Source organism: Ciona intestinalis, unplaced genomic scaffold, assembly GCF_000224145.3.
Source record: "Ciona intestinalis unplaced genomic scaffold, KH HT000174.2, whole genome shotgun sequence".
NCBI lineage: Eukaryota > Metazoa > Chordata > Ascidiacea > Phlebobranchia > Cionidae > Ciona > Ciona intestinalis.
The window spans coordinates 146,400-173,303 of NW_004190496.2; the positions used below are offsets into that span (position 1 = coordinate 146,400).

Genomic DNA, 26,904 nt, shown 5'->3' on the forward strand with positions numbered 1-26,904 from the left:
TTCCATGCAACATCTTAAATAAATTGGCTCTAAAAAGGGAATAAAAACAAAAACTTTATTGAAACAATGTTTTCTATATACTATACCAAAGCAAATAATTTTTATATTCAAATATGCCTGGCATTAAAAGAATCAGAATAAAATACAAATGAATTATTTTGATCACCAAAACAATTAATTTTTTATTTATTTAAAAAAAAATCACAAAAAAATATATTTTGTTATTATTAACCAACACATAAGATAAAAACTTACTTGCTAATATTGGACTCTGGTTTTGGAGCAACAGGTTGATCTACTGAACCAAACACATCAACGAGAAGACTATTGGTTGATTGTTGAGGGGTGGCAGGTGGTGTGCTCAACCCAAGGAGATCAACAGAGTTCTAAATAATATTTGTAAATTAAAAAATAAATAAAAAAAACTTTTTTTTAATGTTACTTTTTAGTTGTTTTTTTTTAAATAAAAAATAAATAATTAAAACATATGTTTCAAATGAACATTTTATGCATATAGGCTGCCATGTTTTTATTGAAACTGGTAAGAAAATTCTTGTTTTATGTTCCTGTTGAATGAACTTATTTATCTTCCAGTGTTGAGGCAACGACAGTTGGTTTTAATATTGTTTCGGTGACAATTTCTAATTGCCGCTGGGTTGAAGCAAGTATTTTGTTTTGCTAAAGGACACATACACCTATAATGGTGGCATCTGCCCTCAAACCAAGTACCCTCTAAGCTAGAGCCACCACACCAAACAAAACACATACTTATTGTTAAACGACTCACAGTATTCGCTGGAACTTCTTTTGGGACATTCACGTGATTCTCAATACTTGGCGGCGACTTTTTCATCTTTTCTTCTTCTTTTTCAATTGCCTACAAAATAAAGAATGAAACATTATGTTTGAAATGAGGCGATATCATATGTTTTAACACCGTGGTTTTACACTCAAAACAGCTTTTTCCGTGCTGTTAAGTGCCAAAAGAGTCAAACTATACTGCATTCGACGCATTGATATTTAACAAGTAAAGATCATCCAGCAATTGTTAGCTTTGTTGAGTATTGTTAATTTTAAGAATACAAAACTAACAATTTTCAGACAATCTTTTCTACACTAATTATTAGAACAAATTGATAAAAAAAAACAGTAAAAAACCGTTTTCTAACTTACTTGCACAGAAGCTGGCTTCTTCTTCTTCAGCTTTGCTAAAATGGACGACTCACGCTCCGGGAACGGGGGCATTTCCTCGAGTACGGTAGCGAGGACATCTTGTGACGTGATCGAACTTAACTGCGAGTACTCTAGCGCCCTCTGCTGGAGTTCCACGTCAGCGTTTCGTAGCTGGTTGTCGTTTTGGAGGACGTTCTTCGAGAAAAATTTAAATTTTAGAGAGTATTATTGTAGCTAAAACCAAGGTGAAAACTGCAGTTGCATAATGTGACCAAGATACTTGGTATAAAACCTATAAATGTGTGGTAGTTCGTGCGCAGGGAGAAGGTATATGAAACAGAACAAAATTTGTAACTTATTTATCTAGACTAATTTAGTTATTCACCTATTCATTTACCTGGATTGTCTGTTTGATCTCCGGAAACAGATTGATGAACTTGATATAAGTTGAAAGCAGGAGAGCACGTGTGGATGGCGTGCATAGATGAAACTTCGAGTGGAGGAGATTGAATTGAACGAGGGGAGAAGACCGCTCGTCGCCAGCTATAAGGTTCCCAAACTCACCCAGGATGTACCCTCCCACTTTAACCATGTTCTCATGGCATGCAGGGGCTTGTAGGTTCTGTGGGTGTCATGAATGGGTGTTAGGGGTCTTTGGGGTGGTATGTTTTTACTATGTTACTCTAATTTTCTAAACAGTCGTGAAATAATATGACTTAGCACTAGTTCGCACTCAAGTTTTACGCTCTGAAGTAGGTTTTAGCCTGCTGTTAGGTGTCTATACAAACAAAGCAAGGCGCAACTTTAGGGGGAAAGTTTTGTAACAGAGGTAACATAATATGTTAAGGAGTCTAGGACCCTCTATACTTTAAATAGCATAAATGCATCTTTTGGAACAATAATCAATGAGGTTCTGCATCGAACTGAGCATTGAGTAACATGTGTTGGTCACTCTAGCATACCACAATTACATATCAATTTAAATAACCACTTCTTACCTCGAATACAGTTTTAGCTGCATAACCTTGCGCATCGTCTCTATTGATAACGATCTGTATAACTCGGTGCCACACTTCCTCTGACACATAATCACCAGCCACCCTTATAAGCTGTAGGATGGTGTCAACATACCACGTGTAATCTGATGCATATTTCTCAGACAATATCGCAACTTTAAGCACCTGGTGAAGAGAAATGTTCAGCAAAAACATTTTAACAGATACTTAGCAAATGAACTGTCTTTTCTTTTTAGGTAGTACAGAATATTGTTAAGTGTCCTGTTTTTATTTAAAGGTTTAGTTACGTGTTGAAAGCGCCACGATGTCACCAATAGGGGCGTAACAGCAATTAGTCCAACCCTAAAGGGGTTTAAAAGATAAATAAATAAAAAACCACCCACAAAGTTACATACATGGTAACTTGTAAGCGGACACGAAGTGTTTAAAACAAAACGTCCATGTTATAATGACTGTCATTGCCCCATAACAGGAGGATAAACAAGTTACATTCATTAACACAGATCTACAGAATGAAATAGTACAGTATGAAAATTTACAACCACCCATACAAAACACACATAACAATACTCAGTAGCTTCACAGTAGCTTACCATCTCTTCTCTTATTGCATAATCAGCTTTCTTCAAGTAAGCCAACATCTCCGCTACTATCTCTTCAGAGTTGGTTTTATCACACATGGCATATAGAAGGTCTACTGCTCGCTGTCGGACACTCACGTCACGCTCAGTCTGTTAAGTTAAAAGTAACAATTATAAAAATAACAAAAACAAACATCACTTTAATAAGCTTTGTTTTAATTTCTTTTACAAAGTCACAAACTACATATCAGTGACCACTGGGTTGAAGCAATTACCATTTAGTCCCTTGCCCGAGGACACATACGCCCACAATAGCAGCTGCACTGAGCTTTGAACCCAATCACTACTTCTCTATTAAGTTGCATAGCAAATAAATTAACAACTTATTAGTTGGAAAACCTTTTAAAATATTTACAATGTATCCCAACTTACAAAGTGTCCAATTTTTAGAATGCTTTAAAAAAATCCAGGGTAATATTTTTAAAATGCAGGGTAACTTTTACTAAATAATGCAGTGCAGTAAATTTAGAGTCCGGAACTGCCTATCCTGCCACCCCAGGTTTGTTGCCTGCATACAGTGAAATAATAATCACCTTCAATGCATTAATGACGGTCTCCCGATGCTTTTTAACAGCATCAGCAGAGAACTCGGATCCAGCGAGCAGACACATGCTCTCAAGCGCTAAGTATCGAAGGTTTGTTTCTCTGTGCTGCAGAAACTGTCCGAGCTGATTGCACGCACGAACGAGAAGATTCGGTTCACTGAGCATAGATGTAAACACTGGTTATATTTTGGAAATTACACGTTCTGTGTTTTGGTTAAGATATTGGTTCCCATCATAAGCTTAACATTAGGGGTGCTTAGAGTGAAGTTTCGCCAGCTTTTGAAACAGGGCTGATATGTAGTGTTTTAAAACTACAGCTTTCAACTTATGGTTTACTGCAAATGTGTGGTATTTGTACGATTAGTGGTTAAAAAAACAGTTAAGACAATTCCATTAGCGTACAATTTCTACTTGTCTATATGTGTTTATGACAGTTGCCCACAAAAGTTTTTGGTTCATTAAAAAAAGGGGTCAAAAAATAGTCAGAAAAATTTCCTTCATAAAAATTTGGACTATGTTATGTCATTTCACCTGTCAATATGTATTATGAGGTTAATTGCCTCGAACAAAACAGCGTTTTTTGAATTGGAATGTTGAACTTTCTTTGATTTTGGAGGCTCTTGGCATTTGTTAAGGATTGTCTCCAAACATTCAACCAACCGACCTCGAACTGCTGGCTCCTCTGTGTAGGAAGATTATGTGGCTTGTTTATGTTCGCATGGCGTGGCAATGACAGTCATAATAACACGAGTGATTTGTATTTGACACCTTGTGCCTGCTTATGGTTTACCACCTATGTGGTTAGGTAGGGCATTTTTTATTATTTCATTTTTTTTGAACGCATGGTTGACAATTAGGACAACCCATAAGGGACCCCTGGGCAATGGGATTGCATAAAAGTGTTCAGGATATTACCAAAAATTAAGTACTAGTACATTCAATTGACACTGTATGTAATGTACCTGGTACAGGATAACATTGTAGTAGTCGTAGTAGTTTCACACTGAGCCATGGAGCAGGAACGAAATAATAAGTGTAATCCTGTGTAGTTGATTAATATTTTATACTGGGTATTAGTGGGTAAACAATGTAAATGCCTAAATGTCATATTAATTTTAGCAGATGTTTTCCTAATGTAGTAATAACCATGTTACAACAGTTGTATATGCACAAATTCTTAATAAACTGGAACAATTAGTTAAAATTTGGAGTAAGACTAACAAAAAACAGAAAACTCTAATATATTGTGAAGTAAATTTGGTTTAAAAAAAACATCTCATTTTTTTATCCGAGTTAGTGAAAACTGATGTTACCTAAGCAGAAGTAATTAAACATTAAACATACAGCATGTACAGTATGCATGTTTCCTTTAAAACAGTAAAATATTCATAAAAACTTAGTAAAATATTCGAAGAGCAAAAGCAGTAAAACGTAGACGGAATCTATTGCACCAAATGACAAAAATAAACTCAAGATCCAAAATCAACCTGTGTTCTTATTTACCTGTAGATCTGTGTACGTAGAAGTTACGATCCTACTGAGTCGGGATACGGCAAGTGAGACGCAACCTTTATAATCACCAGGACTTAATTGTGATAATGTATGGATGAGACTCGCAGCTGATGTTACAACACCCTGCAGTAAACATGGTATTTAGAAATTATATTGCAGTAGGAAAAGTTAGGGTAGGTGACATTTTTAAGCAGTGCAAGTTCGGTGAACAGTGGAGCAGTGCAAGTTCGGTGAACAGTGGACAGACTGCTTGGTTTTAGAAGTTACAGGTTTGTGGCTTGTTACTGTTGTGGGCTTATGTGTCCTTGGGCAAGACAACTCACTGGTTCCTACCTGCTAATGAGTTTTCCCAATTGTCAATTAGAACAGAAAACAGAGGAAAAATCCCAAAACATATTTATCAAAAAAAACACAACCCATAAAGTTACATATGTAGTAACTTGTAAGCTGAAACGAGGTAAATGAAACAGAACACTCAAGTTTTAAGACTGTCGTTGTCCCGCCACACCGAATAAATAAGTTTGATTCATTAATAAATTAAAGTTTATACAATCTTCAGCATACAAAGTATATGAAACAACAAAAGCAACAATCAATGTTATTCCTACCATATGCTGATCATTAAGCAGATGAATAACTCTAGATGCCCACTCTGCGTAAGTCATCGCATCCGGAAGAGTTCGGATCAATCGAAGAAGACAAAGAGCGGCGCTCTGCTTCACTGATTCACTTGCGTGACTGTTTCATGAAAGTACTTTGGTTCAAAATTTTGCGACTTATTTTTTCGATATATGTATTGAAAATACTAGTGATGCTGAAACTGATACAACTTAGTAATAAATATTGTTTTCCACTATCCATTTTGCTTTGACCAGAGTCATAGCACAACATTTTCATTTTGGGGGGTAAAATACGAGATTAAATAAACAAAAAAATAAATAAATCAAAACACCTATAAACGGGTTTGAGGTGTATGAAACAGAACACCCGAGTTATAATGTCTGGTGTTGCCCAACCACCGAGGATAATCGAGTTGCATTCTTTCATTCACATTTAGTATAATTATTCACAAAGTTACATCCATCCATTCATTTACAAAGTTACATTCATTTATTCTTTCACAAATTTCCATCCACACACTAATACATACGCTGAGACAAGCAGCTTTGGGACTTCTTGTCCAAAAGCCTCGGACATTTCAGCGGATCCGATGTTAGCGATGCAATGCAGGGCAAGATTGACATGGACTGGTTTAGGCGAGCTTATGTCGTTCTTAATATTCTGTATGATCAGCTTCATCAGGTCAGAGTTGGAGCTCACCAACACTGAGATGAAGAGATAACCCTGGAAAAAACAAGTTTAATATTAAAGTATTAAAAAATACTCATAATTCTTACATCCATTTGCATGACACAAAATGACATAGAAATACCGTTAACCCAAAAGAAAGTATGACAGTATGCATAGCCTATTAGACAAGCTAAAAGCAAAAGAAATATACATGTATATTATATATTCTTTCAAAAGCGCATTAATTAGCAAAAGTGGAAATTATTTAAACTCAAAATTAGTGATATAAGTTGATTTCAAAGCCACATTTTGGGTTTGTCGGCTATAATGGACTGCACTGTACGTTTGCCCCAATGTTTTAACAAAAAAGTACCAGTTACAAATAAACAATATTTCAACTTCAAAATGTGTATGTTCTAAAATTAAGACCAGGAAAGTCTAACATTAAATTCCACAACTCAACACCCAAGAAACAAATGAAATCTATGTACTGTATTGACAGTGGTCAAAATACCATCTACAAATATACCAGACACCCAGCATATCGTTTGGCAGGTATGGGCTATATATTCTCCCATATTATCTCCAATAAATTAAACCAAACATAATTAATCCACAAATTGAACTCACAATTTGTTTCTCTGTATATTTATTGGAGCTGAGTAGATTGACAGCCTCCATGTGCCCGAAGTCAATATCGTGCCCGAGTAGAAATATGAACAACAACTTGCAAACATACTTTTTCTTGCTGTAACCGTCCAAAGTCTTGTCACCTAATCAAATAAGTTTGTAATTAGATAACGTTATTACACTAAATTTAAAGCGGGCAATTGTTTATGTAAATAATAAATGTATATGGTTCTGTAAGATGGGATAATGTTAGCACCTAAAAACTGATATTTTCCGATCATGTTTTTCAACATTTAACAATGCTCTTTAAAAGTTGTTAATACATGCACACAGGCAAATTTAAACACAAAAATTTGAATACGGCTGTTGTCTTTAGCTAACATAGTGAGACTATAATATACATATACTTAATTATTACTGTTGGCTTTAAACAATCAAAACTTAAAGAGGAATATTTGATCTACATTGAACAAACAATTGAAAATGGTAATAGCTTGAAAACGGTATGAAGAATAAGTAGAAACATAGTGTCAACTGTTTAAAAATTAACAAAATGGGCATATAAACCTTTGTAAACCTTTGCGAGACTATCATAAAAGAAGAAATACAAATAACAAACTGGAAATGTACAAGAGCAGTACACTTGATTAACTTAGCAAATCAAAGTAGCTAAATTTAATGACTATGGACAAATCTGTTTGGTAATTCTAAAATAAGAAAAGCACTTGAAATTAACCAACTTCTGTTTATTGATTTTAGAAAGCTTTGCTATGCTATAGGGAGCTATACAGTGCACCACTTGCCAACAGTGGAAGGGTGATAATAATGAATCTATAATTTCCGTTTTGCTGTCGTCTTATATTACAACAACAATACTTGGTGTTCTGCGTATAGTAACTTGGTGTGTACATATTTTACTCTAGATTTAAACATCATGCTTTGGATATATATATATATTTATATTAAGAACTATATAACATGTAACATTGTATTAGAAGAACAATTACACGTTACAATGCTGATTTAATATTTTATGAAGAAATAAATTAGTTTTGTTTATACAACACAAAGAATCTTATCACACAGGCTATGATTTTATAATAACTTAACAGTATATAGACTACTTGTTACAGTTAAACCAAACTGGAACAAAATTCCCAATCTTATATTCAATGAAAGCTAGCAATTTGGTTAAATGCAATGGCTTAAACTTAAAATATTGGCTGATTTTAAAATTAAAACGTCACTACTGAACAGTCACAACTGTTGAATATAAACCACAGCCTATACAGTAAAACAACATTAAAAAATAAATGGAACAGTCTTACACAAAATATTAATTAATTTGAAACATAGCTTACCTTTAAACTTCGACCTAATGTTAGCAAGTTCTTTGTTTATTCGTTTGCTTTCGGCTTCTTTACTTTTACCTAGAAAAGTTTTAGTTAAAGATTTAAGATTTTTAATTTATTTTTTGAGTGGACGATATTGAAATGGTAAGACCTTCGACAAAACAACTTTTACTGGCCATTTCTTTATCCTTAGTTATGCGGAAACATTTGTCCTTATAACACAGGTGTTGTTTCATATACTTCATGCTCGCCTACGAGTTATCGCATAAAGGATTTCTAGGTCATTATTTTGGGGGTATTTTCGCAAATATATGACTGGCAATTTGTACAACTCATAAGGAACCACCGTCTAGCCTTAAACCAGTATACTCTGGTCTAGAGGCAGTGTTCTATCCAATGTGCCTACAACACTAGATGATATTATAATAATAATCAATCGCATTATATTTTATTCCTAAAAATGTACTCACAGTTACGAATATCGGAAATAAACACAGCTAATCCTCTCATGGCATCTCCTCTGCTTGATACAGTCGGCATGGTGATGCAACAATTAAACTTTAAGCAGAGAACCGTCTACACTTTAATATTCAGAAACTTTCATTTAAATTCAGAAAAATCCTTAAGAATTTAACCTGTCAAAAGATTTTCTAAATTATAAAGGGCTTCTAAATTACATAAAAGCATGGGCTGTGTGGGAGAACTTATACATGGAACAATATGTTTTCCCCCAAAATTTTCAGCACAAGTTTGTTGATTCGAAAATTCTATCCAGGTAAAAAATAATTAACACTGCCATAAAAATCTCGATAAATAAATAGGCATAAAACACAGTGCAGAACCACATGAAACACACTTTTTGGACAAAAATCAGGCAAAACAATTATGGAGAAGCGGTAACTAAGTTCTTAATCGATTAAAACCTTAGATTACACAATATGAAACACTATACAAACACTAAGCCTTTTTATAAATCAGGAAAACTATTTTTCGTTTAGGGTGAATTTTTGTAATGAAAAAAAAACAAAATCTAGTAAGTCTTCAAAAACACATCTTTTTATAATAAAAGTTACATTTTAAGTCGCGAGACTTTCAATTTATTATAAATCTGGCATTGCTAGCTATGCAAATAAATCAGAGTCATTCGCGGATTTTAAGAACAGGTGTTACCATACTGTTTGTATTTCAGTTCCGAAGTTATATTATTTTTGCTGTTACCAAAAACGTTTAAAAATAAATGATACAAAAATACACTAAAACAAATGTATTTTAATTTATAACATTTTCTTATAAATATAGTTGTGTGTTGCAGAAAAACTACGATGCAAAAAATAAATTGGGAGTTTACACGGAAACACTGGGTTACGCCTACTCGGTTGCGCCATCTAAAGGATGTGTAAATAATCAATCACCGAAGGTAAAAATAGAATGCTGATAGATTACTTAACCATAGATGCGTAGCCTATGTAAGTATATGTTGCATCGACGATTCAACTAAAAGCAGAAAAAACAAAACGAAAAATAAATTTGGGTTTAAAAAAAATGTTTTGGTTTTACATAAAAATTAAAAAATAACCCCAAAAATACATGGGTCGATTATATTTTAAATTGTTAACAGGACCACACCTACTTTTATGTTGGTATACAGCGAACATGACTGCAAACAATTTAAAACCACGTTAAAATAACTAATAAGCGATATCACTCTTTTGGCATTGCACCCGCTTTATTAAAAGCAATGGTTTTCATTAGTGCACCGTAGAGTCTGTATAATTTTTAATGTAAAGTGCGGTCAATCTACAGACGACCAAAGAAAAGTATAGGTCGTTATAAATGATTTTGAGCAGAAGGTGCAGTCTGCGTACTTCATCAAGTCGTTGTGTAAACTGCGTATGTAAATAGCGGTCGGGACGGCACAAGTGGGCACCAATAAATTCCGGTTGTTGGTGATTCGGGTCTTTCTCCATACTAGTAAGTAACCTATTTAATCACAGACCGAAGTCCTGCAAAGATCTTGCTACAATAAGTAGAAGAATGACCCCACGAACACGTACAACTAGTTTAGTAGGTTGGGGTAATATGGGACACCTTTAGCACAAAATATCCAAATATCCTGATCGCATTTTAAACAATCACAACGGTCTATCGGGGTCGTAAGGATACGGTTTTATATTTCTTATATTTCTGAAAGTTCTTTGTTTACTACCAAATGGGACGTGAAAATATAAAAGATGTCCCATCTTACCCCACCCTACTATATATTACAAACATGGTAATGATTTCAAACAGCGACCACAAAACAAAATTTTTGATCGGATGGTGTATTTAGTCGACAACTTTGTATTCACCGATTCTTTTCTGTATCAATATTTTTTTGGGATTTCCAATACGTTATGATTCTACTGCTTGATACACGATTTAGTTACACTGTTTGTTGTTCGAGTTTTTTGGTATTGGCATTTGTTAAATGACTTTTCACTTTATCGGAATTTAATTTCAGAAATTTCAAATTTCCCTTGCAACCTCTCTCATGTGACTGTGACGTAAACGCAACCACGTGACAGTCACGCTGCGAATATGACGAAGCAATCTGCGGTGACGTCACATCGATTCGATCCGGATAAGTGCAGGAAGTAATAGGGCTCGACATCGGATTGAGTGAATTTTGGAAACAAATATTGCCAACCGACACGAATACAACTGCGTCGATATATAAACCATTCGCAATCGTGCAACAAGCTGCTTTCAGTTCATCATATTCACAAGCAATGGAAAGACATCTAAGACGAGAAGCTAACCGCGCCGAAAGGGTATGTTTTTCTTATAGCTGTTTACCTATTGCAATATTAGCCGGTAAAATAGTAGCGTGTGTAACAGAATTAACGTATAGAACAATGTTTAAAAAATCGCTTTTACTAGTTACTTTAATAACGATATATATTGATATTACTATACAAGGGGTGAAATTTATTAAAACAACGTGAAAACGAAGAACGATGCGCTGTGAAACGGCTTTAAGTTTATATGGCGGTATATGCGTTATAGTATAGTTCAAAATTTAGATTATAACAGTCGAGCACGAACTACGCTGTTCTCCGCCCATAGTAACACAGAGGGTATTGGTTGCTATGAATTTACACGCCATACAATAGGTTTTGCGATCTTGTTTGTTATTTCTATGCACCTGAAATTATATGACATTTTTAAAGGAAATAACAGTAAATTGCATCTCCTGCCCAAATTTTTCAAAATTGAAATATAGTAGGAAAAAGGGGGTGATAAGATACCATTTCATCATAGTTTCTCGTTCTAATAAACAAAGAGCTCTTAACGAATAAAACCGTATCCTCACGACTCCCACAGACTGTTGTTAATTGTCTAAAACACGATTAAAATATTTGGATATATACTATGTACTAAAGGTGTCTCATCTTACCCTACCCTTTACTATATATTTTACGTAGCAAGAGGTGAAAGCGGAGAGACAAGAGCAAAGGCTGCACAACAGAGCCATTAATGCTGCATTACATGGGAATGTTGGAAAAGCAATTCGACTCGAAGCGAAATCTAATGCTGCTCATCACAGGTAAAAGCTGGTTTAGCAAATAAAAAGGTTTAAAAAGTAAAATAAAAAAGGCTGCTTATCAAATTAAAGTAGGTTATGTTTTCTTTCAAATGGCGTATAACGTTATTTCGTAATCGTGCTTTTTTAACAATTAACAACTAACAACAAAAATGGGACCTTAAAAGAGAATAAAAACATGTCCCATTTTACCCCAACCCTACTATACGTTACAGAGCTGAGGACGCCCACCACCGTGAAGTGAATGCAAGAGCTGCAGCGAACTCTATGCACCATCACCATCATCACCATCATACACCTCCTCCACCAGTCCACCACCATCATCCTCCGCCACATCATCACTATCCACCTCATGTAAGATGAATGGATGAACGATAAGTGAATATATGGGTGTATGAGTGAATGAATGGGTGCATAAATGGCGCGGATGAATGTGTAGGGGTAATAAGCCAATCATAGGACTCATGGCATGCCACATTACGGGAACTCACTCATATAGAATTAAATAGAAGATAAATGAATAAGCAAATGAAAGAATGGATGTTAATTATTTATCCTCGCGTGGATTAAATAGCGCCCCACTCGTGTAGGTGCGGGCTCGAAAACCTTGGAAGCCGCAGATAAAAAAAAAATAAAGTTAGATGTGTGTGTGGTAACTGATAAAGCTAATACAGCCATAATAGAAACAAAAATGAACTACAATAAAGGTACCACACCATTTAAATGTTCCAAACCCCGCGTGTCGGTATAAACATAAACTATACACCGTTCCCATGCAATATAGTTTGCGAAAACAAACAAATAGCGGTTTATAAATACAACAAAATATGGCTAAGCTGACTGTGGACAATTAATCGGAGCTGTAAGAGCAAAGCGCGAAATGTGTGCTAATACGTCATGTGGCAGCACGAGTGTTTGCTGCATGATATCTGTGTGCTCTCGACGAAACTTAGTCAGCAAAAACATTTTTCTCGTGTCATATTTACTGCTATATTGGTACAACAGAATAACTTATACACCAAGTTTTATCAAGTCTTTGGGTCGTGTAACTTAAACTGCATTCTATAAAGTTACGTTGGTATATATTTTTATTGCTGAAAACAGCATAAAAAATTGTTTCCAATAAGACCAAAACTCAAATCAAGCATTAAGAAATATTTTCACGTGCTGCTTTTATTTCCCGTTGGGTTATAAATAGATGTATATGATTCATCACATAAAAGCCACACTATCCTGCGCTTCTGCATTAGCTTATAAATAATTAGGCTGTTTATTTAACCGCGCCGTTTTTTGTCAGTAACTGCAAAGTGTATGCGAATATTTATTTAATTATTCTAACTCGATCTTGTTTTACAGTGTCCCCCCCATTACCCCGTGGGTGTAGCACCCTCTCCAAGACATGGGTATCCTGGTTACCCACCTTATCCTCAAGGACCCGGTAAATTACCTTCATACATTTAAGTTAAAAAGCGTCTAATCAAGGAAAACCTTTACTTTATTGGCATGTATATATATATATATATAGTAGGGCGGGGGAAGATGGGACACCTTTAGCACCTAATATCCAGATATCCGTATATATGTTTTAAACAACTAACAACCGTCTGTGGAAATTGTGATGATACAGTTTTATAACTCTTTGTGTGTTTTTTGTTTGCTACTAAATTGGAAGAAAAAAAAATAGAATAAATAGGAGTCCCATCTTCCCCCACCCTACTATACGAGTTTTATTCTCATGCCATTTGTTTAGTAGCAAACAAAGAATAATTATAAATACAAAGTTTTATTACCCCACCTTCGCGACTCTAAAATAGCGTTGTTAATCACTAAACCCATAACTGATCAGGTTTTCTTAATGAAAAAAAATAACAAATTATTTTATTTTTACCAGGCCACCACCACCACTACTGAAAACCTGTTTGAACAAGCGTGTATAAAGTTGATGTTGCATAATAAATCGAATCCTACACATTTTTTAATTTAATGTGAAAGCTTATACACCATCGCATTAATGACCAAACTCAATCATACCAGCAATGTAAACCTCAATAAACAATTACCCACAAAGTTACATACGTTGTAACTTGTATGCGGCACGAGGTGTATGAAACAGAACACCCGTGTTATAACGCCTGTTGTTCTCCGACAATGTGAGGATAAAACAAGTTACATTCATTCGTACTGTTTGATTATTTTTTGCAATTTCTAATTTTCCAATCTCATTACCGTATTTGTATTGTTAGCTTCCGAAGGGTACACGTGCAATAGACTCTTGTATATACATTGTTATTACGCTTATGTTGTTTCCGACCCCGTTATAACGCATGCCTTGTTACACCCCATCTTACTACACATATGACTGTGTGTGCATAATTACTGAGACGTACCATGTATGTATTTGAATATTGTTGTATATAATATATGATTGATCCAATTTTAAATAGATTGTGGTTTCCGGTTTAAGAGTATTCTATATTGACTATATAAATATAACTGTTACCCTCGCGTGGCGGGAAAACAGTACACTTGTTTTGTTCCAAAAATTTTCTGTGAAATGAAAGATACAGAAATATTCACATTTATTATTTTAAACTAAAACTTATACAGAAACTGTCTTCAAAATCACCCGACAATATTCGAAATTAAGCCATGGCTTGTTTGTAGGTTTCCGGTAGGTGGCCCTAAAGGGCGACCAAGAAAATATGACGTCATAAGATACGGAAATCGGTCTGCTGTGTGATCTAATTTGATTCACCACGTATTTAAACAAGGCAGCGCAGGCGACAACAGAACGCTAAACATATTTCTCCCGGAAATTAGATCAGACATGTATGTGCATCAGAATAGCGCCTAATTAAAAGAATGACTAACGGAAGACAATAGCCCTAAGCGATGGCCTGTTTAAAATAAACTGGGACGAAATTTTTGCGTGTATAATAATACTCGCTAACTAAACTGTCAATGTATGTATTTATACAAGATTTGGTCGAGTAAGCAATAACACAGAAATAAGGAAACGAGTTAAGTTTCCGTTCCACGCGTGCGTTTGTGTGTAAACAAGTACTCAATATATATAGAAATGTGAACTGTCTTTGAGTTGGAAATGTAAACAAGAGAAGTCGTATAAGCAAGTTTACAAGCCAATACAACGTTATACGGGTTTAGTTATTGGGTGTAGGATATAGTGTAAATATACTATTGAGTGTCTGTATATAGAATTCTGTCGTTTTTAAACTGAATGGTTTTATTAACGATTGCAACTACGCAATAGGATAATGGAACTGGTTAGTGCGATTTTCCATTCAGAAAAACGGGGCTCACTAGAATTTCCTGGTAACTTGTAGCTAAACGCGCAGTATAAGCGACACGAACGATCAAGTCCTAGCGAATGCAACCAAATTGATGGCAAAGGGAATTGGTGGTTAATGCTGAACACGATTCAAAGTGGGCAGAGCTGCATCGCGTTTTTCTGGCTCTTTAGAAACCGGAAAACGTTGGTGGTGGTTGACTTTGTATAAGCTAGACGGCACGTGCAGTTTGTGCAGGCAGGGTAACTGTGTAGTGCAAATAAGATAGTAATTCTGAGATTCCTTTTTTTAAAGATAATGACATAGACAGTATATAGCGAAAAGGCGCATGTTTAATTCTTAAATAAAGTACATTTGTTTTAGTTTTGCGACAATGTTATAGGTTCGATAAGTTGTATAGGCAAGCATTATATAATGAAGTATAGGAATCGTTAAAACAATATGTGGTACCATTTGATCGTTGCGGTTTTGCTGGTCAATTTTATCAGCAATACCAACTGCCTTATAAGGAATGCCGAACTTCAAGTGACTGCAAGTAATCTTTCAAGCCAGATCGTCGGGTTTTCGGTTTGTCCGCAACAAGGAAACGGTAGGTTGTCTTTCGTTGTGTATTTATAGCAGAGTGGGAAAAGATATTTCTATTTTCTCGTTCCCTTTAGTAGTATAGTAGGGTGGGGGAAGATGGGACACTTTTAACACATAATTTCAAATAACCTGACCGTGTTTTAAACAATTAACAACGGTCTGTGGAAGTTGTAAGGATACGGTTTCATAATTCTTTGAATGTTCTTTGTTTACTACCAAATGGAAAGAGAAAACAAAATGAAAAGGTGTCCCATCATCCCCCACCCTACTATATATTTGGTTTACGAATCAATATAGAGTTTATGAATAGCAGGGTGGGGTAAAACGGGACACCTTAGCACATAATATCGAAATATCTTGATCGTATTTTAAAAAATTAACAACGTTCTACGAGAGTCGTGAGGGTACGATTTTATAATTCTTTGAATTTTCTTTGTTTATTACCAAATGGAACAAGAAAGACGAATAAAAAAAGGTCCCATTTTGCCCCAATCTACTTATATATGAACTTAAATGCGTGCAGTTGAATACATAGACTACCTACGTTGGTGACATATAGGCAAGGTATAATATGGAAGACAAAACGTGACGTAATGCGTAGTTCCGCTGTACAATGTTGTTGCTGGTGTATGACGCATATAACCTACATTATATAGTGTATTGTCCAGACAAAAGCAGAACTGGTTATTCAAATTTCAAACTATAAAAGGTTTTAAAAATCTACTGAAAGTCGTTATTGTAAAAAACAAGTCGTAATATTACGTCATAGATTGTTAAGTATTTGGTTCATTTCGGTTTCCCTCAAACAACCGGAAATGATGTAATGGATCAGTTAATCATGGCGGACTCTTGTGTTATTAACCGATAAATAGAACAGTTCTGACCACTGTAAGAAGACTCATTCAACAAGTAGTATTTTTTTATTGTTTATTTATCTTATCTTTCCCAAAATTTGTTATTATTTTGATTGGTACTTTCGTCTCTGGTACTTCCCCTGCAATGAAAGTTTAGTGTTTAGATTTTTACCAATAGCCTACATAAATTGGGATAATCAGTTCGGGGTTATTTCAGGTCAAACCAACTTGGAATTTCAGCAAAGCTTGCTGTCAGGTGGCGATTTATACGTGGGGGGAACCAACCAAATAATTCAGCTATTTTCACATAATTTGACTCTAAACAAGCAAGTTGCAATTGGACCTGGAAATGACAGCACAGATTGTACAGCTGCACCGTTTTGCGATCAGTCCCCATGCGGAACAACAGTGCTTTCGTGCATGAATAACTATGTACACCTGATGTTAAAATACAGATACAGTTTCCTAACATGTGGTACACTGTATGAAGCCTGTCAGATGCTTAACAGCTCCACACTGCAAGAGATTGGGAATCTTCAGTGTGCAAATATGCGACCATCTTTACGTGATAAAGCTGCAAAATTTGTCGCTGCCATTCACGAAACAGCTCCAAGCAATGCCACAGACATTCTTTATACTGGTGGAAAAAACACAATTACTGTATACCGCGTACCGTCCTCAGCAAATCCTACTTTAACAGCTGAAATGTTCAAACCTTATGTGGAAGATATGGCTCCTCCGACACGGACATTCCTCCTTGCCTGGTCAACCCCTACGTACGCGTATATATTATGGCGACAAAGTGGAACCCCAAGCAAAACCATGTTGGCACGATACTGCCATGCGTCTATTACAGGCCCGAATCCGAACGGAGACAGATCATACACTGAGACTGAAATTCGATGCGAAAGAAGTGGATCTAGTTATACAGAACCCATCCATGCATTTCATGCTAATGGGACACTGTATGTTCTAATGAACCAAACTAACAGTTACATCATATGTTCAACATCAGTCACTACTTTAAACAGCCATATTGAAGGAGCAAGAAGGGATTGTTTTAGTGGACCTACACGTAATGCAGAACTGTTCGACAAAGATGTAAAAAATTGTGGAAATTACACGCATCAAACATCATGGGTAAGATAATTTTGTAAACTTATTTTACCATTTAAAATAACACTTAAAGGTTATGTATTGGATGAACAATAAACCTAAGTTTTTCTAATGTAGCCTTGGTATCCTGCTACATTTAATAACCACTCAAACATACAAGACAGAAAGGTTATAAGGCTCTTATTAAGCATCTGGTTGACCTGAAATTGAGAAATAACACTTAATTTGTAATGAAAGATACATTCTAATTTGCCTAAATTTTGGGTCACCACGTTTTTGCTTAAAAACTACCTATCTATAACAGTTAACATGTGAAGTACCTAAGGATGATTTTGTCTTCATTTCCTCACCTGTCCGTTCTCTACAAGCCGTGCAGATGAGGTTGGAGATGTCGTGGCCAGTTAGTAAAATGGAAAATCCAATTTCATTTGTTGCTACAAAAGTAAATGGTCACGCTGTTGCATTCATTGGCACAGACAGAGGAACAATTGAAAAGGTAACATCAGCCCACTGTTTGAAATTTTTTAGGTGGGGTTGTGTGAATAAGAGTGCCCAGTGGTTTCTTATCAGTTGTTCAAACTGTTAGCTATAAAAAAAAATTAAGCAAAAAATAATAACCCACAAAGTTACAAATGTGGTGACTCACAAGCGGGCATGAGATGTATGGAAAAAAACATTCATGAATCCTGTTTTAAGAGGGTTATTGCCTCGCCAAGCAAGGTTAATATATAACATATATTTATTTATTTACCAGTTACCTAATTTAGTAAATCATAAAATTTTATTTCTATCTGCTCTTTAAAAGCAATCAGCTGCATCCCTTATGTCTAATTCGTGCCAACAGGTTAGACTTGGCAATTCATCACCAGTGATCGAATCAATCCTAACTCAATCTAATGATGCTGTGCTTGAAATAAACATTGATAATGCGAACAAACAAATAATTGGAATGACAAAGAACCAGGTGTGTAGCTTGTATTGTATCTCTGTATTCAGTGGCACAGCCAGAAAAAAAAATAAGGGGGGGATTATAAAATAAAATGTTTTTTTATTTATATAATTATTTTTTGGTTTCCCTAACCCCCTAGCTGCACAACTATCTTTATGTGTATCTTTTGTATTAACACAGAAGTTCATAATATTTTCTATGTGAGTGAGGTTCTTGTGTAGGACATGGGGTTAAGGACATTAGCTCATTACCCTAAACACCCAGGCCACTTTTGTAAGTAATTTAACTTCCCTGTGTGGCCAGTATGACTGGACTGCTTTCAAAACAAGGTCTTGGTCCAGAACAAGTCATAAACGTATGCTTTTACTAATAAAATACCTTATAACTGTGATATGTTTCGTGAATCTGGTCTTGATCCAGCACTCCCATTGTTGAATAATTCCCTTGTATTACAACAGAATACACCAAGTGCTACTTCAACTTAATTTTGTTTGCGGCTCATTGTTTGCGGCTCAAATTAGCAGCGAACAAAATTAGGTCCAACACATGTTGTACCAAAACGTTCTAAAAGGATTAATAACTATATTGATGTTTTGCAAACATTTTTTTCAGTTTAGTCTAACTTTACATTGTTTATTATTCAGATTTTGACATTTGGATATTCTGACTGTCATCGTCAATACTCAACATGTGGTTCTTGTTTATTATCTCGAGACCCTTACTGCGGGTGGTGTGTGCTTTCTAACAGGTAAATCAAGTGACATGTTTTATCATTTCCAAATGAATGAATAAATGAATGTAACTTGCTTTATCCTTGCATGGTGGGGCAACAACAGTAGTTATAACACGGGTATTCTGTTTCTTACACCTCGTGCCAGCCTACTAGTTAGCATATCTTTTACAATGTGGGCGATTGTTTTTAGAGAATTTTTTATACTTTTATGATGAATGTAATGGTTCATTAATATTTATTTAGATTCTGTGTATTCCCTGCATGTTTATTTATACAAGTAAAACTCACCCTCACCCTTCTACACACATGGTATTACTTCATATTCCCCACATGTTATACAAGTTCACATAAAACTCACTCTTCATATTCTTCACAGTTGCACAAACAAGGAATCTTGTTCAAACTCCCAATCAAGCAGTCGGTGGGTGGAGCCAGATTCACCTGTCAATCATTGCCCGACTATTGTGTCGGTTTCTCCTACGGATATTTCTGTCAGTACTGTAACCAAGGTGACAAGTTGTGGTTTTATCAAGTTATAAAACTAGCCATTGCGGGTGTATGTGTTTTGAGCAGTACACTTAATGAGAATTGCTCCAATCCAGTGTTCCCTTATGCGTAGTCCAAGTTGTCTGTCATACACTAAAAAAAATAAAAACATTTATCACCTATAAATTTACATATGTAGTTACTCATAATTGGACATGATGTGTATGAAACAGAGCAACCATGTTATAAAAACTATAGTTTTCTTACTAAGTAAGGTTAAATAAGTAACATTCATTTATTCAAAATCAGACCATTTAACCCAAACATGTATATTGCAACACACAATACCATTATATAATATTCCTGTTTATCATAGCATGACTTATGATGTAACAAAACGTGAGCATTTTAGCTACGATCGATCATTTGTCTTGGGCAATGACAAATAAATGACTAATTAATTCAGTGGTAGGAACTGTAAAGAAAGTAAGAGACATTACATATTACACTGTAGTAGCTACCAAGCATTACATCATACTTAAGCTTGCTATTATAATATGCACATTACTAAAAGAGCAATTTTAAGTGTTCACAATTTAAATTTAGTGATTTGATATAATAAGGAATTCATTTCTGTAACAAATCTTTATCAACAATTTCATTAAATTTAACTACTACTAACTGTTATTAATCATTGCCAAGTATATAAATAAATATTGTTATTAAAATGTTTATGTGTTTAGATGAATTTGACTTTTGGTGGTAACCCTCTTCCATCAAACTTGGGCAGTCCTTACATTTGTAAGTTCAGTGTTTCTGGCAACACTGGCTTAATCCCAAGTTCCAATCTTGATGCTAGAAACCGTTGCACTGTGACTGCAACTTCTGCTGCAATCATTCCAACAGGATATGGTGAGCTGATTATATATGAATGTAACTTGCTGTATCAACATGAATGTTTGGGTTCATACACCTCGTGCCAGCCTACGGGTTACCATGTATGTTACTTTGTTGGTGATTTTTGTTAGTGACCCATTAGTGACCACTGGGTTTGAGCAAATGCCAGGTGTCTTGCCCAAAGACACATATTGCAGAGGTATATGGGCAATGACACCCATTATCTGAGTGTTTTTGTCTGGAGTAATAAATGTAAATGAAGCTATTACTTGTATAATGAAACAGAACACTCGTTTTATAAAGCCTGTCGTTTACTCGCCACACAACGATAAATAAACTACTTCTATTCATTTTCAAGTTTTGTTACAAATAAAAGTTCTGGCAAATACAAAGGGTGAACAACTTCTGTTTACATTTCCTACAAAAATCACACCTTGGTTTAAAATTCACTAAACAGTATATATCGCAGATCATTATAATGTCACTCTCCAACTGATGTTTAATGAGAACATTGTGACATCTTCAATTTTTCGCATTTACGACTGTTCAAGAATCAAAGAATTAAATCCAAATTCAATGTAAGGATATCTTATGGTTTTAGAATAAAGTTTTGACACAATAATCCTGTAAAATTATTATATGACCATAGCTTTGTGTTAAGTTTCCTGTTACGCACACTTTCCTTTCAAATAGAACATCATTGTTGTCTGAGATACAAAACAATGGTATTATCATAAAACCCCAAACAAACAAAATATAAAAATCCATACCTTGCAAAACCATCTGTGTCATTAGGTCACATTATATATTATAGACTGTCTGACATTTTTCCCTTATCTGTTCTTCAAACAACTAGGTGCAGATCTTGTGTAAACTCACCACAAAAGTGGGGATGTGTGTGGTGCAACAAACCTTACTCTTGTACACACCAACAATGTGGTTCTGCCGCATCACAAATATCATCTTCAACAAACTGCTCTCTGGTTCGATCTGTTGCAAGTCCAACAGTTCCCATTTCAGTTGGTCAACTCCAAGATTTCCAACTTGAAACAAGCAACCTGAAACTGGTAATTGTATATCTTCGATATTTAATCTTTAAACCTGGTTCTGGTGCTTGCCAAGTGGTTGGAGTGCTTATTTTTATAGACTAGAGGATATGGTCTCAATATTGTCACCAGTGGGAAGTTATAGGTCCTTGGGCAAGACACTTAATGGCAATTGTTCCAATCTAGTAGTCCCCAATGGGGTGACCAAGTTAAAAATCTAAATCAAAGTATTGTTTAAAAAGTTACATATATATATATAAAATAAAGTGCAGCACTTTGCAATAAAAAATTATATATTTGATTTAGCGGGTAAACATTTTCGAAAGAAAACTTATTATTACATAAGCTATTCAACCAAAATACACTTAAATAGTAACATGGTTATACCTATATATATTGTAGGGTGTGAGCTACCGGTGTCAGTTCCGTTTTTGCGGAAGCACTCAAACATCTCCAGCCGTCATAAACATTTCCTCCATGATTGCTTCTTGTTCTATCAGTCCACAACAGGTGAGTGGAATGCATGGCAATATAAAACGACATGAATTTTATACAACATAAAAGGACTGTTTCTCTTTTCGAATACGATAGCCAAGATTAAACTGATTTTTTAACAACAAATTAGTAACAAAACAACAGTTTTTAAAACCTTGGCAATGGTACTAAACCCCACAACACAGTAGAAAATTAATTTATTTTGAATTGTATTTAATGGAAACAAATTAAAGTGTAACTAAAAAAAGTTTAAGTAAAGACATTAATACTTGTACAGTTTTAACCAATGCACTTATTATGGCCTTCTATATTTTTGTTGTTTTAAACTTAATTTGCCAACTTGCTGTAAGAGATGAGTTGTTTTGACATTTTAACTTATGTGTGGAGAACAGAAACAAACACTTTATCAAATGTAATCAATATCCTGTACAAGTTGGTAATCATTTCAACTATTTCCTGAATGTCACACTGGTAACATGGCATGTACAAAACACGCAGTGTTTCTGTTTGTTCCTAACCAGTTCGGCATTAGGCCAAGGTTTCAATAAACCTTCAAGTGTGCTAGGCATTTCCTGAATAGTCAATGCACATGCAGTATTATGCTATGAATCATAAACCACACTGGACCATTGGCATGTTTTGCAAAAGTGTGCAATGAATGAAAACAAATATTTAATGCACGATATTTTTATAAACAATATTATCCTTATAAGTCCTTGTATGTCTGAACCATTTAACATTAACTCTTATATGTGTATAACCATTTAACATCCGTTAATGGGAAATACGTTTTCAGTGCGTGTTGACATTTGAAACCAAAACATTGCTCAATACATTAATACAAGCTATTTAAAGTGTAATACAAAATTACATACAACATATTTGAGCATATTTGTTACAACATTTAACTTATATCATACACATCTTATAAACTTGATTAAAGTTGTTACACAAAATTTCTTTTCAGTTTCAGTGTCCTAAAAAAGAATTCCCCATTCGAGTTGCGCTTATAACCGGAGATTACGTAATTGATTCAACCTCAGTAACAGCAAACTCAGGTGAGCTCATCTCTATCTGAGTAATTTAAGTCATGTATTTCGTTGATACCATGGGCGTATGTGTCTTTGGGAAGGACAATTAACGGCAATTGCTCCAACCAAGTGGTCACTAATATGTTGCCTAAATTGGCCGCCTTACATAAAAAAAATTCCCAAAAAATATAATTTTCCACAAAGTTACATATGTGGTAACTTACAAGCTGGCACGAGGTGTATGAAACAGAACACACGTGTTATAGGACTGTCATTTTTCAGCCATTTATTCATTTCCTCAACGTAATGATCATGGTTATACCTTTGTTTCTGTATGTTTATTGAGTCATACTATATCCGCAAAAAAAGACGAGGAGATAATAATGAGTCATTGTTATGTATGTCGGTCACAAATCTAGTCTGACCAAGTTTTTGAGATTAAATATTTTATTAATACAGTTAATAACGGATTCACAAAAAAACCCAACAATGTTTACTTGTGTTGCCCAAAATATCACTGCAAGGGTTTTTTATACCTTATAAATTTTATTTATTTATCCTTGTGTGGTGGGAGCCACAGTCGTTATAACACGGGTTTTTCTGTTTCATACATATCATGCCCGCTTCTGAGTTACTATGCATGTACCTTTGTGAGTGAATATTTGGTAACTTTTTGTATGGTTGAAAATATAAAAAAAACTATCTAAAACAGAACACCTGTGTTATTTGTCGTTTTTCCACCACATAAGAATAAATAAATGGCATTCATTTATCGAGTATTACATTATTGTTGCAACTTAGGGTGCTTTCTATTACATAAGTAGCCTACTAAAGGAAATTGTGTCACCGCATGCATCCTACTACCACTAACACCACACATTACATTTATATTCCAGTTCAAGGTTTTAACTGCAGTGCTCAATCAATTAGTTGTGGCCAATGTGTTTCTTTCCATGAGAACTACACTCAATGTGCATGGTGTGAAAATAAATGCAAACTCACAAGCGCTTGCACCACCAGCCCAATTACTACCATTCATCAGTGTGGTTCACCACAAATAACCAGTGTATGTTACATTTACTATTAGCATGTCTGCTTACATGTATGTTGTATTTACTATTAGTTTGTTTATTTATTCTGTGCGTTTTAACTACTGTTGTTTGGTTGTTAATTTCTTTCTCTTCGTTAATTTAATATTTAAAGGGATAAATGAAAATCGTTTTAAAAGCAATTCTAAGAAATATAGAACTAAATGTTTAATGTCACCATATTTACCCATGTTTACTTTACATTCAATATTATGAAAATCTATGAATATACTTTATCACATTTTGGGTAAATAAATAACAATCTAACATGATTTGTTTACATTAAACAACTGTTTAGGTTTCTCCACTATCTGGTCCATTAGAAGGGGGTACCATTCTTACTATCAAAGGCAACAACTTGGCAAGCAGAGTTGAACAGATTACAAGTGTAATGGTCGGTTCTATCCCATGCATTGTGATTGAAAGCTCTTATACAGCATCATTACAGTGAGTTGTATTGGATAGCAGGCATTTAACTAATCGAAGATTCATGGTTCTTGGTTACATTGGGGTCTGAAAAAAATGCGGATATGCTTGCAACAAGTAGTTTATTCTTTGATTGGAAAACGACAGTCGTTATAACACAAGTATTTTGTTTTATACACCTTGTGCATTAAATCAATACAATATTTATGATTCTTAGTTTAATTCTAAATAAATGTAACTTATTTATTATCGTGTGGTGGACAAAGAGTGGTATAATATGGGTGTTCTGTTTGATACACCTCATACTCGCTTACAAATGACTGCATATATAACTTTATTTATAAGGTATTATTATGTTATGTCAATTTTGAATTATTTGCTCACAGGTTTAACTGTCGCACCGGTAGAAGCATTGGAGAAATGGTGGGAGCTGTTATAATTAACACAAGCTATTCAATCAATGATGCAGTATTTACAGATCAGTTTGTATATAAGGTATACAAACTATTATAAAGTAAACATTTCTGACAAAGTTCGCAATGTGTATAGTAATATAACATTTTTATCCTTGAATGGCGAGGCAGTTTTAGAAGTTATGTTATGCCCTTGTTTACTTATGTTTTCCGAAATATGTATCTTTGTGTGCGACTGTTTTTCCGTTTTTATCTGTAACCACTAAACAACCCATTAGTGACCAGTTGGTTTGAGCAATTATAATTGTGTGTCTTCCTCAAAGACACATATGTTTACAATGGTGGGAATGTTAAACCTTCTAGTTCAGACAACAAAAATCACTTTACTTACACATGCCTATTATGCAGAACGTTACAGCTAAAAGTTTCAACCCCCTTCAAGTGCTAAACTTAACTGATGTTGACATACTGGGTTCAAATCTCGATGTGGGTAATGAAGCAAAACTTTGTGTGTTCCAACAAAGTGAAAACAAAATGACTACTTGCTCAAACAGGTAGAAAAATATTGTTTTATAAAAGTATTTTACTGAAGTAATTACCATTTTACATTGCATAAATACATAACATAATTATTTTTTTACTTCGTTGATGATACTCAATCGTTTAGGTTAAAAATATTGAAGAGCAATCGGGTAAAAAGCGCTGTTTTAAAACACAGGATGTAAGCATAGTTTTATTATTTATAAAATAGAATAATGCTTACTTGAAATATTTAAAACACATAAAACAGTTATGCTTTCAAGTTTTAGTTACAAATTTACTGATTATTTTAACTTTACCAGGACAAGAAACTTATTAAAATGTAAACTTCCAAGTGTTATGGGTTCAGGGAAGTTCACTCTACAACTCATAGTTGACGGTTTTGTGAGAAATTTCAGCCAGCAAATTGAGTTTGTTTACCCGCCAACTGTTGAACCAAACCAACCGGCAGAATTCTTTGGATTCAAAACGTAATTACTTTAGAAATTTTTGAAAGTATATTTTAGGTTGTCAGTTTAAATAAATTTTAAGCATAAATAATAACAAATTATTTAAAGGTTTTGTAACTGTAGGATAATAGGCTTGAAGCCCACCACTATTGTTACTACTAAAACTAACATGTAGTTTTGGGCAAGAGACTTCTTGGTGATTGCTTTAACAGAGTGGTCATCTATTGGTTGTTTAAATAGGTGGCCCAAAAAAATAGCAAAAATAAACAATCATTCACAAAGTTACATATCTAGAACCTCTAAACCGGGTACATGGCGTATGAAACAGAACACTTATGTTATAACAACTGTCATTTATGTCCTGCCACAAAAGGGTAAATGAGTTAAAATAAATGTTGAAAACTTTTTTAAACTGGAAATTTTAGGCGTCAAACAGGAAAGTTATTTTATTTTGTAAACTCATTACTAAACTGTATTACACACTCTATACAGAGGCAAAGGGACTCTCACTTTGGCTTTGAGTGGGTTAGCTGGTGTTAGGACGGTGGAGCTACAGATTGATAATGGAGTAACTGTAAGTTCGGTTCAGTTTAAATTGCATACTGTCACTGAATAAAAAGAAAAACTATATTTGTCGCAAAAATTTCATGAAAATATTTTATTAATGTAATAAATGTAATGTAACTTACTTTATCCTCGCGTGGCCGGAAAACGACAGTCGTTATCACACGGGTTTAACACCACGT

The 26,904-nt window shown here is 34.6% G+C and overlaps 3 protein-coding genes and 1 long non-coding RNA gene across 5 annotated transcripts in view; 2 read left to right on the forward strand and 2 right to left on the reverse strand.

The window, feature by feature from the left end:
* The window catches only part of LOC100181986 (AP-2 complex subunit alpha-2), a gene marked incomplete in the record, with an annotated part of 13,380 nt that extends 4,583 nt beyond the window's left edge, over positions 1-8,797 (reverse strand). The window contains 15 exon segments of the mRNA XM_009863554.3: positions 256-386; positions 788-877; positions 1,174-1,368; positions 1,571-1,795; positions 2,172-2,354; positions 2,783-2,920; positions 3,364-3,532; positions 3,907-4,057; positions 4,338-4,416; positions 4,879-5,010; positions 5,496-5,625; positions 6,038-6,231; positions 6,808-6,950; positions 8,169-8,237; positions 8,630-8,797. Coding sequence (XP_009861856.1) covers positions 256-386; positions 788-877; positions 1,174-1,368; positions 1,571-1,795; positions 2,172-2,354; positions 2,783-2,920; positions 3,364-3,532; positions 3,907-4,057; positions 4,338-4,416; positions 4,879-5,010; positions 5,496-5,625; positions 6,038-6,231; positions 6,808-6,950; positions 8,169-8,237; positions 8,630-8,699 — 2,099 coding nt within the window.
* Positions 8,798-10,844: 2,047 nt separating this feature from the next.
* LOC100176659 (histidine-rich glycoprotein-like) lies at positions 10,845-14,202 on the forward strand. Its single transcript, XM_002119230.4, has 5 exons — positions 10,845-10,969; positions 11,624-11,745; positions 11,958-12,096; positions 13,099-13,180; positions 13,634-14,202. Exons 1-5 carry the CDS (start codon positions 10,928-10,930, stop codon positions 13,651-13,653), a joined length of 405 nt encoding a protein of 134 aa, XP_002119266.1. The 5' UTR covers positions 10,845-10,927; the 3' UTR covers positions 13,654-14,202.
* Positions 14,203-15,403: 1,201 nt separating this feature from the next.
* Positions 15,404-26,904, forward strand: part of LOC100186875 (plexin-B1) — a 21,159-nt gene continuing 9,658 nt past the window's right edge. For both annotated transcript variants that reach the window (XM_018816289.2, XM_026839225.1), the window contains exons 1-17: positions 15,404-15,639; positions 16,707-17,629; positions 17,910-18,101; positions 18,450-18,569; positions 19,199-19,302; positions 19,664-19,796; positions 20,517-20,685; positions 21,140-21,248; positions 21,527-21,737; positions 22,119-22,226; positions 23,179-23,269; positions 24,139-24,308; positions 24,629-24,777; positions 25,143-25,251; positions 25,578-25,723; positions 26,012-26,179; positions 26,651-26,732. In XM_018816289.2, coding sequence (XP_018671834.1) covers positions 15,492-15,639; positions 16,707-17,629; positions 17,910-18,101; positions 18,450-18,569; positions 19,199-19,302; positions 19,664-19,796; positions 20,517-20,685; positions 21,140-21,248; positions 21,527-21,737; positions 22,119-22,226; positions 23,179-23,269; positions 24,139-24,308; positions 24,629-24,777; positions 25,143-25,251; positions 25,578-25,723; positions 26,012-26,179; positions 26,651-26,732 — 3,132 coding nt within the window. In that variant the 5' untranslated portion in view covers positions 15,404-15,491. The remainder of the gene's footprint in view (positions 15,640-16,706; positions 17,630-17,909; positions 18,102-18,449; positions 18,570-19,198; positions 19,303-19,663; positions 19,797-20,516; positions 20,686-21,139; positions 21,249-21,526; positions 21,738-22,118; positions 22,227-23,178; positions 23,270-24,138; positions 24,309-24,628; positions 24,778-25,142; positions 25,252-25,577; positions 25,724-26,011; positions 26,180-26,650; positions 26,733-26,904) is intronic.
* Positions 26,130-26,904, reverse strand: part of LOC108950468 — a 9,018-nt gene continuing 8,243 nt past the window's right edge. The window contains exon 4 of the long non-coding RNA XR_001975237.2: positions 26,130-26,164. This is a non-coding gene — a long non-coding RNA (uncharacterized LOC108950468). The remainder of the gene's footprint in view (positions 26,165-26,904) is intronic.

Coding starts and splice junctions, on each gene's coding strand:
- LOC100176659 (XM_002119230.4), top strand. CDS start 10,928: ATGGAAAGACATCTAAGACGAGAAGCTAACCGCGCCGAAAGG. Junction 10,970..11,623: donor AAGCTAACCGCGCCGAAAGG/GTATGTTTTTCT, acceptor TATTTTACGTAG/CAAGAGGTGAAAGCGGAGAG. Junction 12,097..13,098: donor ATCATCACTATCCACCTCAT/GTAAGATGAATG, acceptor CTTGTTTTACAG/TGTCCCCCCCATTACCCCGT.